The sequence below is a fragment of the Polypterus senegalus genome, chromosome 11 (genome assembly GCF_016835505.1).
Source record: "Polypterus senegalus isolate Bchr_013 chromosome 11, ASM1683550v1, whole genome shotgun sequence".
NCBI lineage: Eukaryota > Metazoa > Chordata > Cladistia > Polypteriformes > Polypteridae > Polypterus > Polypterus senegalus.
In genome coordinates this window covers 113,048,428-113,063,012 of record NC_053164.1, presented here as the reverse complement: position 1 = coordinate 113,063,012, position 14,585 = coordinate 113,048,428, and the positions used below count along the sequence as shown (strand labels likewise).

General features: G+C 40.7%; 1 protein-coding gene across 5 annotated transcripts in view; it reads left to right on the top strand.

Annotated features, from left to right (window-relative positions):
- The first annotated feature begins 621 nt into the window (after positions 1-621).
- fbxo7 (F-box protein 7) overlaps positions 622-14,585 on the top strand; it is a 50,765-nt gene continuing 36,801 nt past the window's right edge. For 2 of the 5 annotated variants that reach the window (XM_039769500.1, XM_039769495.1), the window contains exons 1-2: positions 622-832; positions 9,756-9,895. In XM_039769500.1, the coding sequence (XP_039625434.1) occupies positions 9,774-9,895 (122 nt within the window). In that variant the 5' untranslated portion in view covers positions 622-832; positions 9,756-9,773. Of the gene's footprint in view, positions 833-878; positions 984-2,469; positions 2,586-9,755; positions 9,896-14,585 lie in introns of those variants that run through there. The other 3 variants (XM_039769496.1, XM_039769497.1, XM_039769499.1) reach the window with 3 other exon arrangements.

The window sequence follows — 14,585 nt, the reverse complement described above, 5'->3', positions numbered from 1 at the left end:
ATAGATGTTGTGGATGTTGATATATAAGAGGGGTTGTTTTTTATAAAAATATTTATTTCTTTATTGAATTTCTGCAAAAATATACAAATAAGGTGTAACAGTAGCTACTATGACTTAAAATTGCCTTTTCTTTAACTATCTATAAAAATGAACACAACTCACACGTCATTCTAAAATTGTAATAATTCTAAACACCCTTTACCGTTGAATTCTTCTTTTTTTTTTGCACCTTTTCCCTGACTGTCTCTGAAAAGGCAAATCATAATATGTCAGCCATAACTACCACATTTTGCTGTCGTTGATTTAACTTGCGGCAGAAAAATGTAACAGGGCATCAAAATAGTGTTGGAATATCGGGTATTATAGTAAAACATTTATACTTTTTGTATCAAAATACTGCCGTTTTTCTCTGAGAATGTCGCTTAGCTTTGTGGAAATTCGAATAGTGTATCTATAAATTTTACTAATGCGAACAATTTTGTAAACAATAAAGTGGTCGTTAAATCGATAGCATTTAAAAAACAGTGACGTATCCATGCCAAACCCTTAACAACCTTTACCGAAAAGGTCGACACGAATTATCGCAAAGCCAACTGGGAAGTGAAGTCTTTGTAGTTTTTTTTAAGTAATGCTAAGTGCGCAAGCGTGTCCTGAAGACAAGCTCGCGCAAACGTCAAATAAGAACCTGAAAAGTAATAAGCAAACTTTTTTTTATCTTAGTAAAGGGAACGTCAAGGAATGTTTTATATGCAGCAGCTCTGACCTGGCAGCCTCACTAAGGAGAAGAACCAGGAAATCCTAACTCGGACGATCCTTTACGCCTGGCAGTCTTGTAAGTAGAAAATCGAGCAGAATCCAACGTTGATGTTTTAAAGCCGCGATGACAGAACTGATGCAAGTGGCAGATGCGCCTCATTATTATTGTTGTCGGAGTGTAACTATATTCTGTTTTCATTAGACTGCTTTCAACTATAAAAAGAAAGGTACGTAGTATGCAGAGAAGACAGCAATGTGTCGTTTTGTTGCGTCATTTCATAATGTGATGTTTCTAAAGCTGAATCGAAAGCGAAAGATTGCAGAAACAAAACAAATGAAAGACGTGACGCAGCGCCTGACAAAAGCCATCGAAAGAACGCTTCATCAGTCACGTGTGCAAATGGACGGTGTACATTTACTAAACGCAGTTAGGGACAGGAATATTTGTGTGCACAATATTAAAGAAAATAATAATACATAAATAGCAAATTCACAAAATATCATTATTAAATGTATAAAGTCGAATCCGGCGAGGACTGAGCTGAGCACATTCTCTCAGACCCCAGCTTGCGTTGTTTGTATATTAACAAATTGTGACAGTTAGGTGACCTAGTGAGTGTGAACAGACCCTGGGATGCACTATCGCTTTACCGAGGGTTGTGCCCGCACCAGTCCTTCATGCTTTCAGCACTAGAGGTGACATCGGTTCAGCGCAGGACAAATGGCACCAAGTCACACTTACAGAGCCTCTTAATAAATGGAAGGGATGGGGAAACTGCATTACCACAGGGAAAGGTAAAGCATCATCACCTAAGCACTCGCATACTTTCATTCATTTACTTGTTTTGAATTATATTTGTATGCTTTAAAATTACAGAGCAATGCAGTGCCACCGTAGTAAGCATTGCTGCCGGATATATCGTGTGTGCAGCTGGTTATAAAAATGATTCAACCCTTTGGAATTTTATTGTTATACAGCATTGAAGCACAGCGAATTTAAATTGGCTTTTTTTGACGCTGATCAATAGAAAAATACTCGTTAATGTCAAAGTGAAAACAGATCGCTGCAAAAACTATAACACCCAGAATATTGTTAATTAGCAGATGCACCTTTCCCAGCCTTGATAGCCTCAAGTCTGTGTGCACAGGTCTCGCTCTGTCCGCTTTGCACATTTGGACATTATAATTTTTCTGCATTCTTCTTTGCAAAACTGCTTAGTCAGGCTGCATGGACATCAAGAATAAACAATTTTCCAAGTTCAGCCACAAACTCTCACTTGGATTGAGATCTGCATTCTGAATCAGCCACCACAGGACATTAACATTTTTGTTTTTGCCCATTCTTTTGGCACTTTGGCTTTATGTTTGCTGGAATTCAAATCTTCTCTCAAGACATAGGTTTCTTGCAGACTGCAGCAGATATTCTTCCAGGATTTCCCTGTACTTTTCTGCATTCACTTTACTTTACCAGGGGGGCTGGTGCTGGTGCTGGGGAACATCACCATAGCATGATACTGGCCAACACCATACTTCACAATAGGGATAGTACATTTTTGATTATGTGCAGTGTTTAAACATAGAGTTTAGTCAAATGGCCAAAAAGTTCAATTTTGGTCTTGTTAGTGCATAGCACCTTCCTCCAGCAGAGTCACACATGTGCCTGATGGCAAACTCAACCTGAGGTGTCATGTGCTTTATTTTTTTTTTAAACAGTGACTTTCTCTTTGCCAATTTCCATTAAAGCTGTGACTGGTGGAGCAGCCAGGATGTCTGCACGGTCTCTCAAATGTTAGCTACTGTAGCCTGGATCTCCTTCAGAGTTATCACAGGTCAGTGGTTGCCTTTTTCTTGCATGATCACTCAGTTTTTGTGGATGGCCTGCCCTGGGCAGATTTACAGCTGTGCCATACTCTTACGTCCTAATGATTGATATAATTGGGCTCCAAGGATTGTATATTTTCTTGTCCCTCATCCCCTGAGTTGTGCTTTTCAATCGCTTTTTCTCTGAGTTTTTTGGACTGTTCTTTTGCCTTTATTGTGTAGGTTAGGCCACGAGACCAACCCAGCACAAGTTGGATTTTCCAGTTATAGGTACATTTATATTACAGTCAACTGAAGCCCCTTGACTAAAGACATTTGAGCTCCATTTAACTAATTGTGTGACCTCTGAAACTAACTGGATGCACCAGTGATGATATTGGTGTGTCATGTTAAAGTGGGTGAATGCTTACGTTGTCAATGATATCGTGTTTTGTATTTGTTATTAATTTAGACCCCTTTGCAGGGATGTTTTCACTTTGATTTCCTTTCTGATCAATGTCAAAAAAAGCCAATTCAATTTACTACGTTGAATCACAATGTAACAATAAAATGTGAAAACGTCTAAGGGCCGGTTTATACTTCACGTTCAGAACACATACACGCATGCATTCCCAGCGTTCATTTGACACGTCCTCTGAGCACATCCTCGTAAATTAACGTGATGCATGCACAAGTTGCAGTACCAGCAAAAAGTTGGGAGGCGCAGTTTGATAAATTCAGAATGTGACATCAGAGTCTCTGTTTACTATCTACATGTGACAGAAAGCAGCAATGTGGCTCCTACAGGATCGATGTGCGCGCTTCGATGTTTGAGGAATGGTTCAATGGGGTGAAGCAAAATACCGACATACAAATGCATTTGCAGTGCTTTTATATTCAAGCATTGCCTATTCCCCTTCATAATGACATGATACATTTTAAAAGTCTCGCATACCGTCTTCTGTGCCATCTTTTTTGGCACCTTAACAACAGCAACAGACATTCTGAAAAGGACACAGTGAAAAGGTGTATTTTGTGATTAAAGTGGATATTTCCGCTTAAGTTTTGAAATATCCACTCTAAACTGGTAGTTTATTTTATCATTGAATTAGACCGTTGTAAACGTCATCTTAAAACCAACCCAGCTGTTAATCGCTACGTGCTTCTGGGCTCCCTCCGGCATTGAGAGCAGCAGCAAGCAGCAACTGCCACAAAAAACACATCAAATGTATGATATTCCAGCTTTATGCCCATTTAGAATCTGTAAATTAATACCTGATATCACTTTCATGATGAAATGCATTACATTATGTATATTGCATCTTACAGATAAATCGTTAACTTCATTTAAATAATGAATATTGTTAATAATTACAAATGTGGGGGTAACACGGTGGCGGAGCGGTGGCGCTGCTGTCTCACAGGGAGTCGCGTCCTTGATGTTCCCTGCCTGGAGTTTGCAGGTTTTCCTGGTGGGTTTCCACAGTGGACTCCAGTTCCTTCCAAAGAAATGCAGGTTTGGCGACTTATTGATGCTAAAGTGACGCCAGTGTATGTGAGTGCTTGTGTTCACCTTGCGATGAGCTGATGCCCCATCCAGTAATTGTTTCTGCCTTGCACCTTGCACTTAAACATCCATCCTTTTCAGAGATATTGTGGCAAGGTGTCCTCGGAATTTAATGGGTGTTTCAGGCAATTCACTACAGCGAAGCCAAACCTGTTCTCAAAGTGATGATATCACTCTTTAATTTGGAGGTAATGCAGATGTTTGTAGCTGAAGCCATGAGGAGAGAAACAGCAGTAAACAAAATTGGACAATATTTTAATGAAGAATTGGAGGGGAGTAGAACACCATCAGCCCCATCGATGGAGACAGTGCACGAATCGCCATTAATAGAAGGAAAGATAAATATTACAAGGATGAATAGAACTGGAAGATGAGAAAGAAGACTGAAAGGTGCCACTAAAAAAAGACAGCGAATGTAGCCACTCAGGGGATGGAGAGATCTAGCAGTGAGGAATCACTGTGAGAAATTAGACCAGCAAGGATACCAGAGAAGAGCAGAGAGTGGCTAGATAACTTCAAGATAGAAGCAGATTCAATACATGATAGTTAGTGACGTTGTGTTACAGAAATAGTAGAGAGAAGAATCAGAGATCAGCCAGTAAAGGAAGATCCGGACTATGAACACAATGCAAAGAACGGCTCATAAAAGATAGGGAGAATAAATTCAGGGTACGTTGATATGTGCAATATACTGAGAAGTTATTAGAGAGCTATAAAGCTATACTGAGAGAAGGAGGTAAATTCTTTGAAGCTCCGCAAGAATTCATAAAGTTGGGAAGAGGGTCAGAAAGGTCACTTAAATTTGAAAGTGGAAATCAGAGACTGAGTTTTACACCAATGACAGAAAGAAAGAAGCTGATAACTCATACACCTACTGCGAAGAGACAAATACAAAGAAATAAAATGTTATGAAAAACAAAGCATAAAACTCGTAATGATATTGAGGTAAGTGATAAGGAAAGTGACCTAGGAGAGGATTACAAGGATGTAGAAGAGAGTGAGGTGAATGGGAAGAAATAGATGAAGTTAATGAAATAGAAGAAAATTAGAGTAGTGAGGAGCAAGAGGATGATCTGACAGAAAAGGTGGTAAGAAGAAAGATTGGGGAAAGACAGCTGTAATGCCAGGAATCTTCCACAGATGCACAATTTAAAAAGGAGTTAGAACAGCCAGTAGAAAGAAGGATAAAGAAAAGGGAACTGCACTATCGGGAACCTTTCTTAGGTAATGCACTTAGAGAAGAGTTGGTAAGTATAAGGAGGAGTGTTGGAAATTTCAGTATTGAACATTTTCAGCTAGAAAGCCAGGAAAGAAAACGTGAACTAGACACCCAAATACGGCAGTTACAGTGGTAGTCTGGGTGACAGAGGAAAATTGAGACCACCACAAGGAGCTAGTGGAGGTCAGGTGCCAGTATTGGTAAAAGGAGATAAAGCTCAAGTATGCACCATTTAGAAGGCCTGGTGGCTGGCTTCTGTCGCATATGCGAGGGTGGAGAAAAATGGGTTAGGGCCTTTGAAGAGAAAATGATGGGAAAGCTATTGGCACTGGGAGAAGTGAAAGCATTAGTGGTAAGAATATGGGGCACTAACCAGATGGAGTATATACTGGGAAAGGCCAATCTGTCTGCAATTCTAGACACCTCCCTCTTTGATGCAAATACCTTTGACCCCTATCGTTCTGATGTGTGGAGCGTCTTAAGAGAGGAGTATCCTGTAAAATGTAACCCTAAGATGCTAAACGGAGAGCCAATTGAGTTGTCAGAGAACCTGATTGCCTGTATGGACAGACAGTTAAGGAAGTGGAAACTGGAGAGAGAAAAGGACCCAGAAGGGGATCCTATAATAACTGCACTATTCAAAAGGACAGTGATAAATGAAGTACCGGAACCAGTCAAAGGTAGGCTGGAAGAAATTGAAGGATTAGAAACCAAGTATTACAGAGAGTTTTGTGACCATGCTGTCCATGCTACAGATAAGTATCACAGAGACAAGAAAAAGCTGATTGACCAGGAAAAGGAGGTCCAGAGAAAATTGGCTCAGCTGCAGCTAGGGGAACTGACACAGATGAATGAAAAGAAAACACAAGCTCCAATAATCCGTGCTCCAGAGATGGGTGCGATGGAAGATAGAAAATAAGGTGATAGGTGAGACCAGTAGTCTCTCCACCTCCTGCCCTCAGTCCTTCCAGAGCACCCACAGTGACACCAGCTCCAGCAGCCCAGTTGGGGAAAGAGGCAGCAAAAAGGGAAAAAAAAGTGCAAACTTTAAACCACCACAAGGACCACCTGGTGTGTGTTGGGGATGTGGCCAACCAGGATACAGTAGGAAGAATTGTCAGATACACTCATGGCAGCAAGGTTTTAATCAATTTGTTTAGAATAATCATAATCATCAGCCATATTTCCAGATAAAGTCAGCCAGTCTGGAGTCAGCAGCGAGCTGCTTCAGGACTGGTGAATTCAGGGTTGAGATTTAATCAGGACATTTAGGGTTACCCTGAGAATCCTATTTGGGAAGGTCAGCAGTTGTGATAATTGAAATGGAAGGGAAAAGCATCCCTGTAATTCAACACACCTTCCCCTGTCTGGTAAATATGTTAAGGCAGATTCTTGGGACAGATACAGTTGATTCCTTTGGCAGCTCCAGTACTCCTTTGTGTACAAGGCATAATGACTAAAATTTACATGCTGGCCGCTGATCATTCATGCATAAACTTGTTAGGAAGAGATGGGCTGTGTAAGTTGAATGACGTATTTGGTAAACTCCAGATGTGGTATACATTGATCTAAAGCAGGGGTGCGCATTTATTTTTCCAAAGGGGCCACATGAGAAATTGGAATGGTTTTAGAGGGCCGGAATATATATAATATACCTAATATATACTTAATACCTATAATATTCTTAACTAATTTCCAATATATATGATATCCCACTATAAGAAACAGTAAATGAAACATTACAATGAGAAAATGTACAAGATAGAATTTTATATATATCTATATATATATAAAATTCTGTTTAATGAACAATCACAAAAACGAAAATTTCAACTTTTGCAATGTTTAAAAAAAACTAGCATCATAACTTAATGTAAAATAGCAGCATCAACTTACAGTAAACCAAACAGTCAATCAAACAAGTGTGGAGCACAGAATTATTGAACTATTTAAGGAACATTTATAAAAACAATTTAGAAAATGTGCATTTTTTGCAGTATTTCAAAAATAGCATCATAACTTTATTAGCCAGTTTTCAAAGACCAACATCACATTAATTTGCCTCATTAATTTTGGTGTTCAGTGAGAGAAATCCAGCCTGTTTTGGGCTTGAACAAGTGCACTGAAGTCAGGTTGAATATCTGAGGTGGATATGCGAAGGACAGCACACAAGTGATCATCGCTGAGAGAGCATCTATATCTGGATTTGTTAAACTTCATACCTGAGAATGTTTGTTCACAGATGTTGGTAGATCCAAAGAGAACCAACATTCTCTGAGCATGTTTCCTCAAGTGTGGGAAGATTTCCTCTTCGAGAGAGGAATAAAACTCAACCAGTGATACTAACTTAAAATGCTCTGCCAGTAGATTATCAGACTGCAGATCAATGAGTTCAAGCTGGACATCACTGGGTGCATTATCCACACTATAAGTAAAGGGAGAAGAAATCATGTGCATTTCAAGTCTTAAAATCTTCTTGAAAACTCACCATGCAGTGCCCCTAACATGGATGAATACTTGTGGAGATGATCAACTCATAGTGCAACTTCTTTCAGTGTTGGCATGTGAGTGAGAATGTTACCCTCTGACTGACTTGAAAGAAACTTCAACTTTCTCATGAAATCTGTCACCAAACTGTACATTTCGTGTGCAAATAGGCCCTTGCTTTGCAGCTTGGTATTTAGTTCATTGATTAGTGCATTCACATCAACAGCAATGGCCAGATCTGCAATCCAGTGTGTATTTGAGAGCTCTGGAATGTCTTTGTCTTTCTTTTCTCAAAACTCCTGAATCTTTTTTAAGCACCTTGCCAAGGCTGAGCCATCTCACAGCTGTCTTATGTCACTATATTCACTTTCACGCTCCTCTAACAGTGAAACAACCTGTCTGTGAATCAGTGCTCTTGCCCTGATGAATTTAACTATTTTAGTTACAACATCAACAACATGGCTAATTTTTAGCACTGACTTGCACAACATCTCCTGATGAATGATACAATGCAAAAATATCAATTTCTGTTCTGGGTTAATTTCAGTCACTTTATCTTGCATCCGCCTCAAAAGTCCAACATTTTTCCCCGTCAGATTTAGACAGCCATTGGTTGTAACACCTACTAGTTTGTCCCATTTTAGTCCCAGCATGTCCATGGATGCATTTACCTCTGTGAACAAATCACTCCCCATTGTAGTCCCTTTCATTGGGCGCATGGCTGCCAGCTCCTCTGTCATCTCAAAGTCTTTCATTAATCAATGTCAAAGATAAGTAGCTGGGCTGTATCACGGACATCACAGCTTTTGTCCAGAGCCAAGGAAAAGAAGACAAAATTTTCCGTTTTCTTTTGCAGTTGAAGCTCCAAATTCCCCGCGATGTTCTCGACCCGCCTTGTTACAGTGCACCTCGAGAGAGACACATTTGCAAATTCAACTTTTTTCTCAGGGCATATTAGTGCTGAAGACTCCACCAAACAGTCTTTAATAAACGCCCCATCAGAGAATGGCTTACTGTATCTTGCAATTTTGTGGGATATTACAAAGCTGGTCATGACCGCTGCATCCCTGGATGAGTGGAGTTTTGTAAAATGTTGCTTTTGTAGTTTAGCTAGCAAATCTTCCATTGCTCATGCCCGCTCTGCATCAGTGAAATTCTTGTATATTTAAGGGCTAAGAGCTAATTTCTTGGAAGCTGTTCAACACTTTCGCTGAAGTGCATAAGCACACTGATAATTAAGAAAAACAACAGTGGCCTTCAAAATAAAAGCCTTGTAACTGTATTTCGTGCACCTATCACAAAGTAATAGATGTTGCTACACTTTTAATATGAACTCACGTGGGCCGGTCAAAGGTAGTCAGTGGGCCGTAAAATGCCCAGGTCTGGTCTAAAGGGTAGTCAGCCACAGATGATGTTACAAACTACAGTATATGGGCTATGTTTACCTAATAGGGGACATGCCACCCAATCCTACTGATCAAGCAGTTGCTGAACTTTAGCAGAAATGGGGACTGTTTATTACAGCTAAATTACAAGGAGCTAGAAAACTCCATGGACCGAGCATGGTTTTTATTATCTATTAATAAAGTATAAACTGGAATCATAAGGTTTTTGGACTCTGTGTGAATTACTGGCTTTGGATATTATTGGTGTGGGATTTTATTCTGCAGCACTAGTTCTAGTGATCTATATTAAATATTAACAACACTAAACTAAAAAATGGAGTTTGCTCTGTAGTTTTCTGTTTCTGCTACAGTTTATTGCACTGAATGTTGTGAAGATTAGCTGCTGCATTTTGTAGTAAAGAAAAATGCTGAAAAGACTGCAAACATTTCAGAGACCTATAAAGAGTTAAGTTGGAGTAACTGCATTGGTTGGAGTAAAATTATAGTCTCTAATCTTTACCCTTTTGGCTTATTTTTGCAGGATTTTTCTCTGAGCAGTATGAAGCTGCGTTTGAGAATTAATAATGCCACCTGCCATTTAAACCTGGATGGCGAAAATCCCACTCTAGATGATCTAATCTGTAAAATTAGGGAAGCGGTGTTACCTAATTATGGTTTGAGGTGAGTGTGCTAAACATATGTAGTTAAGCAAAGTTAAACTATTGACATAGTGTTTTATACCAGTTATACTTATGTAATGCAAAGTTATTGCTAGGTTTTTCTAAACAATATTTTCTCTAATTCATCATAGTACTACTCAGGTATATCATACTGACATTACAGTGTGCATAATTTAACACCAAGATCTATGTCGCCAAGTATCATCCACCATTGGCTGTCATTATTTTGTTGATCTTTAAAGTTAAGTCCGTCCTACAACATGCAAGACCACATGCACCTCAGAACAGGTCATTCTTCTGAAGCTAAGCACGTTTGGGCCTTGCCAGTACTTGGATGTTAGACCAACCAGGAAAAGCTTGGGTTGCTGCTAGAAGAGGTGTTGGCAAAGCCAGCAGGGGCCACTTACCCTGAGGTCTGAATGTGGATCCTAATGCCCCAGTGCAGTGATGACACTGTGCTGTAAAAATGGTGCCGTCCTTCAGATTGGGCATAGGTCCTGACTCTAAAGATCCTTGGGCATCCTTCGTAAACAGTAGGGTGTATCCTGATGGCCTGGCTAAATTGTCCACCATAGCCTGGTCATTCTGGCCACCTAATCATTATTTGTCCCTAACTGTCTCTCATGCCTTTAAAACCTAACAACTAATGTGTGGTGAGCGTACTGGTGCAAAATGGCTACCGTCGCATCATTGCTGCACATTAGTGGTCGTTGAAGTGGCTCTCCACTCACTGTGTAAAGTGATTTGAGTAGTGAGAAAATCTTTATATAAATGTACAGAGTTCTTATTATTAAGACTAAGGCAATTGCATTAACAAAACATTCTTTGAAACGTGCTCATTTAAAATAATTCTCAGCAGAATTTCTAGAGGGAGAGCCCCTTTTTTCAAAATATGTAATGTTTGAAGAATATCCTATCTGTTTAGATTATTTGTGTACAGTACACAGAGTACTGTCACCAGTAAAGAGGTTTTGAAAAGCTTTAATGGAGGTAAACACAGACAAATGTACAGAGGCACCACAACTAGCAATACAGATGAATACTGTCCTAAAAACCAAGTGTGCAGCATTTGCTGAACCAGGGCATTACAGAAATAGAGTTAATCTATTATTCTCCGGGAGCTAAAATAATACATTAGCTGAATTGCTGTATTTGGTGCAAATACAACAATGCACAATATTTCACTTGTGCAAAGGGTAACAAAGAATGTGTTGTTTGGGAATGAATATGTTGACCTGGGAGTAGATAGGAATAGACAGACATTTGGGTGGAATAGACACTAGCAAAATAATGCAATAAACTGCCATACCCACTTGAGAGTGTATCTCGAATCAACTTTATTTCAACATACACATTGTACAACATGATGACTGGTTTGGCTAGGCTCAGTTGACCTGGAAGTTATCATATTAATCAAGTGAATTTTGTAATACTCACCTTGGACTTTTACAAGACATCAATAGTATATCATCAGTAGAGTACAGACAAGAAGACTACAAGAAGAACCAAGATGCAGTGTTTACCCTATTACTGAAATCAGTGGATGAGCAGCCCATTTATCTTAATCACCTGTCCAGTAATTCATAGGCCCCTGCTCCATCTAGACCTGAAGTGAACCAAATTATTTATCAAATTACTATGAATTGTCAGAGGAGGAGTACTGCGGCCAAGTTATCTATTTTCACATGGTGTTCCTGTTCTTATTTATATGCTTTTTTAAGTTGGAACAAAATAACCCTCACCATGCTCTCTACATGTACGAAACAGTGTATGTCTTGGAATTCTGAGAGTGAGAATCATCCTCCCTCTCCTACCAAAATAATGAAGTGCCCTGCTATCCAGCATAGAAAGATTTCCAAGTGGGGCATTTTGGAAAACAACTAATCTCAATGACTCGTCCCATCCTAGGTGTTGAAACTTCATGGCCACTAATGCAGAATGAATTTTGCGATTAGCCTTGTTGGTTTCATGTATTTTTTGCACAGTACCAATGCCTGATGTGAAGATGTAGGCATCAAACATCTGCTTTGTCTGAAAGCCCATATAATTTGCCCTATTTTTCACTTTAGTTGTTCCAGTTCAGTTGCATTGAGGGAATCATTCCTTTTTATGATTCTACAGTAGAAGAATCTATGACAATGAGTTGAATGAAGATTCTCTGTGTAGGTTTCTTGATGTGTACATATTGTTCCATTGACACTTACAAATTCTAGTTCCACATAGATGAAGCGATCATACCCTTCATGACCAACCTGGAAAGTTGATCTGAGGTATGAAATGAAGGGGATAAAAAATGTGTGTGCCCGCACATAAAAAACCATCAATATGGCATTCAAGAATTGCAGTCAGAGTACTTGGCTTCATCCAGTCAGTAAAAAAACTGCAGAAACTTTTCCACCTGCCTACAGCATGATCTCCTTTATGCTGTTGTACTAGTAAAGTGATGCATCTGTAAGACCATACACAGATTTTCTGAGCCTCCATAGTATTCCCTCACTTTTAGCTTGAGTAGGAGGATGAACATAAATATTCCGAGACAATTTCATAACGTGTAGAAAAGGACATTTGTTGTCCATGAAATGAACTTTACATTGTTTTTGACAAATAATATCTAAAAGAAGTGAATCAATTCTGAGCCCATTATTATCTCATTCATCAAACCCTCTTGCCACTAGGCGTGCTTTGGGTACTACTTCTGTTGAAGTCTCCATTAAAGTGCATATCCATCTTGTGGAGATACATTTCTAACCAGTGTTTTCAACGTCCGGGTCGCAAAACAGTAGACCAGCTCTACACCCTTAGCAGGATCCTGGAGGGTGCATGGGAGTTTGCCCAACCAGTCTACATGTGCTTTGTGGACTTGGAAAAGGTGTTCGACCGTGTCCCTCGGGGAATCCTGTGGGCGGTGCTCCGGGAGTATGGGGTACTGGACCCCCTGATAAGAGCTGTTCGGTCCCTGTACAACTGGTGTCAGAGCTTGGTCTACATTGCCGGCAGTAAGTCGAGCCCGTTCCCAGTGAGAGTTGGACTCCGCCAGGGCTGCCCTTTGTCACCGATTCTGTTCATAACTGTTATGGACAAAATTTCTAGGTGCAGCCAGGGTGTTGAAGAGGTCCGGTTTGGTGGACTCAGGATTGGGTCACATCTTTTTGCAGATGATGTTGTCCTGTTTGCTTCATCAGTCCGTGATCTTCAGCTCTCTCTGGAGCGGTTCGCAGCTGAGTGTGAAGCGGCTGGGATGAGAATCAGCACCTCCAAATCTGAGACCATGGTCCTCAGCCGGAAAAGGGTGGAGTGCCCTCTCAGGGTTGGGGGAGAGATCCTGCCCCAAGTGGAGGAGTTTAAGTATCTCGGGTCTTGTTCACGAGTGAGGGAAGAATGGAGCGTGAGATCGACAGGCGGATCGGTGCGGCATCAGCAGTGATGCAGGCTCTGCATCGGTCTGTCGTGGTGAAAAAGAGCTGAGCCATAAGGCAAAGCTCTCAATTTACCAGTCGATCTACGCTCCTACCCTCACCTATGGTCATGAGCTATGGGTAGTGACCGAAAGAACGAGATCGCGAATACAAGCGGCTGAAATGAGTTTCCTTCGCAGGGTGCCTGGGCTTTCCCTTAAGGATAGGGTGAGGAGCTCAGTCATCCGGGAGGGGCTCAGAGTAGAGCCGCTGCTCCTCCGCATCGAGAGGAGTCAGATGAGGTGGCTCGGGCATCTGATCAGGATGCCTCCTGGACGCCTCCCTGGTGAGGTGTTCTGGGCACATCCAACCGGGAGGAGGCCCCGGGGAAGACCCAGGACACGCTGGAGAGACTATGTCTCCCGACTGGCCTGGGAACGCCTTGGGATTCTCCCGGAAGTGCTGGAAGAAGTGGCCGGGGAGAGGGAAGTCTGGGCTTCTCTGCTTAAGCTGCTACCCCCGCGACCCGACCTCGGATAAGCGGAAGAGGATGGATGGATGGATGGTTTTCAACGTTCTCAAAAACACGATTATGTTTCTAGGAATCAATGAGAAAAACTCTTGTAAATAATCACGAACTGAGATTCACCTGCAGTTGACAGCTCCTGCGACCAAGGAGTGATGAGATTTTGGCAACTGTAATGCTTGAATGTGATGTGCCTTCAATTTAAAACCTACTGCTAGTTGTTTGGAGACATAAATCTGATACTGCTTGTAGGCAATAATGTGATACTTACCCCCCAAAAAATACATTCCTGCAAGCCTCCCCCTCAGTGCTTTGACCACCTACTCATTATAACAAGTTAGAAAATGTTAAGTCAGTTAAAAAATAGTATGCCTTTTTTGTTGTAAATAGACCTTCCTTTTATTATTTACTAGCAAAATACCCGCGCTTCGCAGCGGCGAAGTACTGCATTAAAATTTTTATTAAGAAGAAAATTAAATTTTAAACTGAGGGAAAATATGCCAATAATTATTTGTTAAGGATCTCTTTGTATACCATGTTGTCAGTTCGGCCCTCCGGTTGTAACATGACCAAGCTGTGCGCTGAGCTTACTCTTGAGCATGTAACTTACAGTTGGCCATGTGAACAGTAATCTTGTCTCAAATCTCACAGCTTGGATTGCTGCTGTCATAATCGGTTTGAATTTCATGGTTTGTTTCAATTACAACAGTATTTGCAGGACTTGTGTTGAAGTGACATTCAGCATCTGTCAAGCGTTGTAAGCACACAAC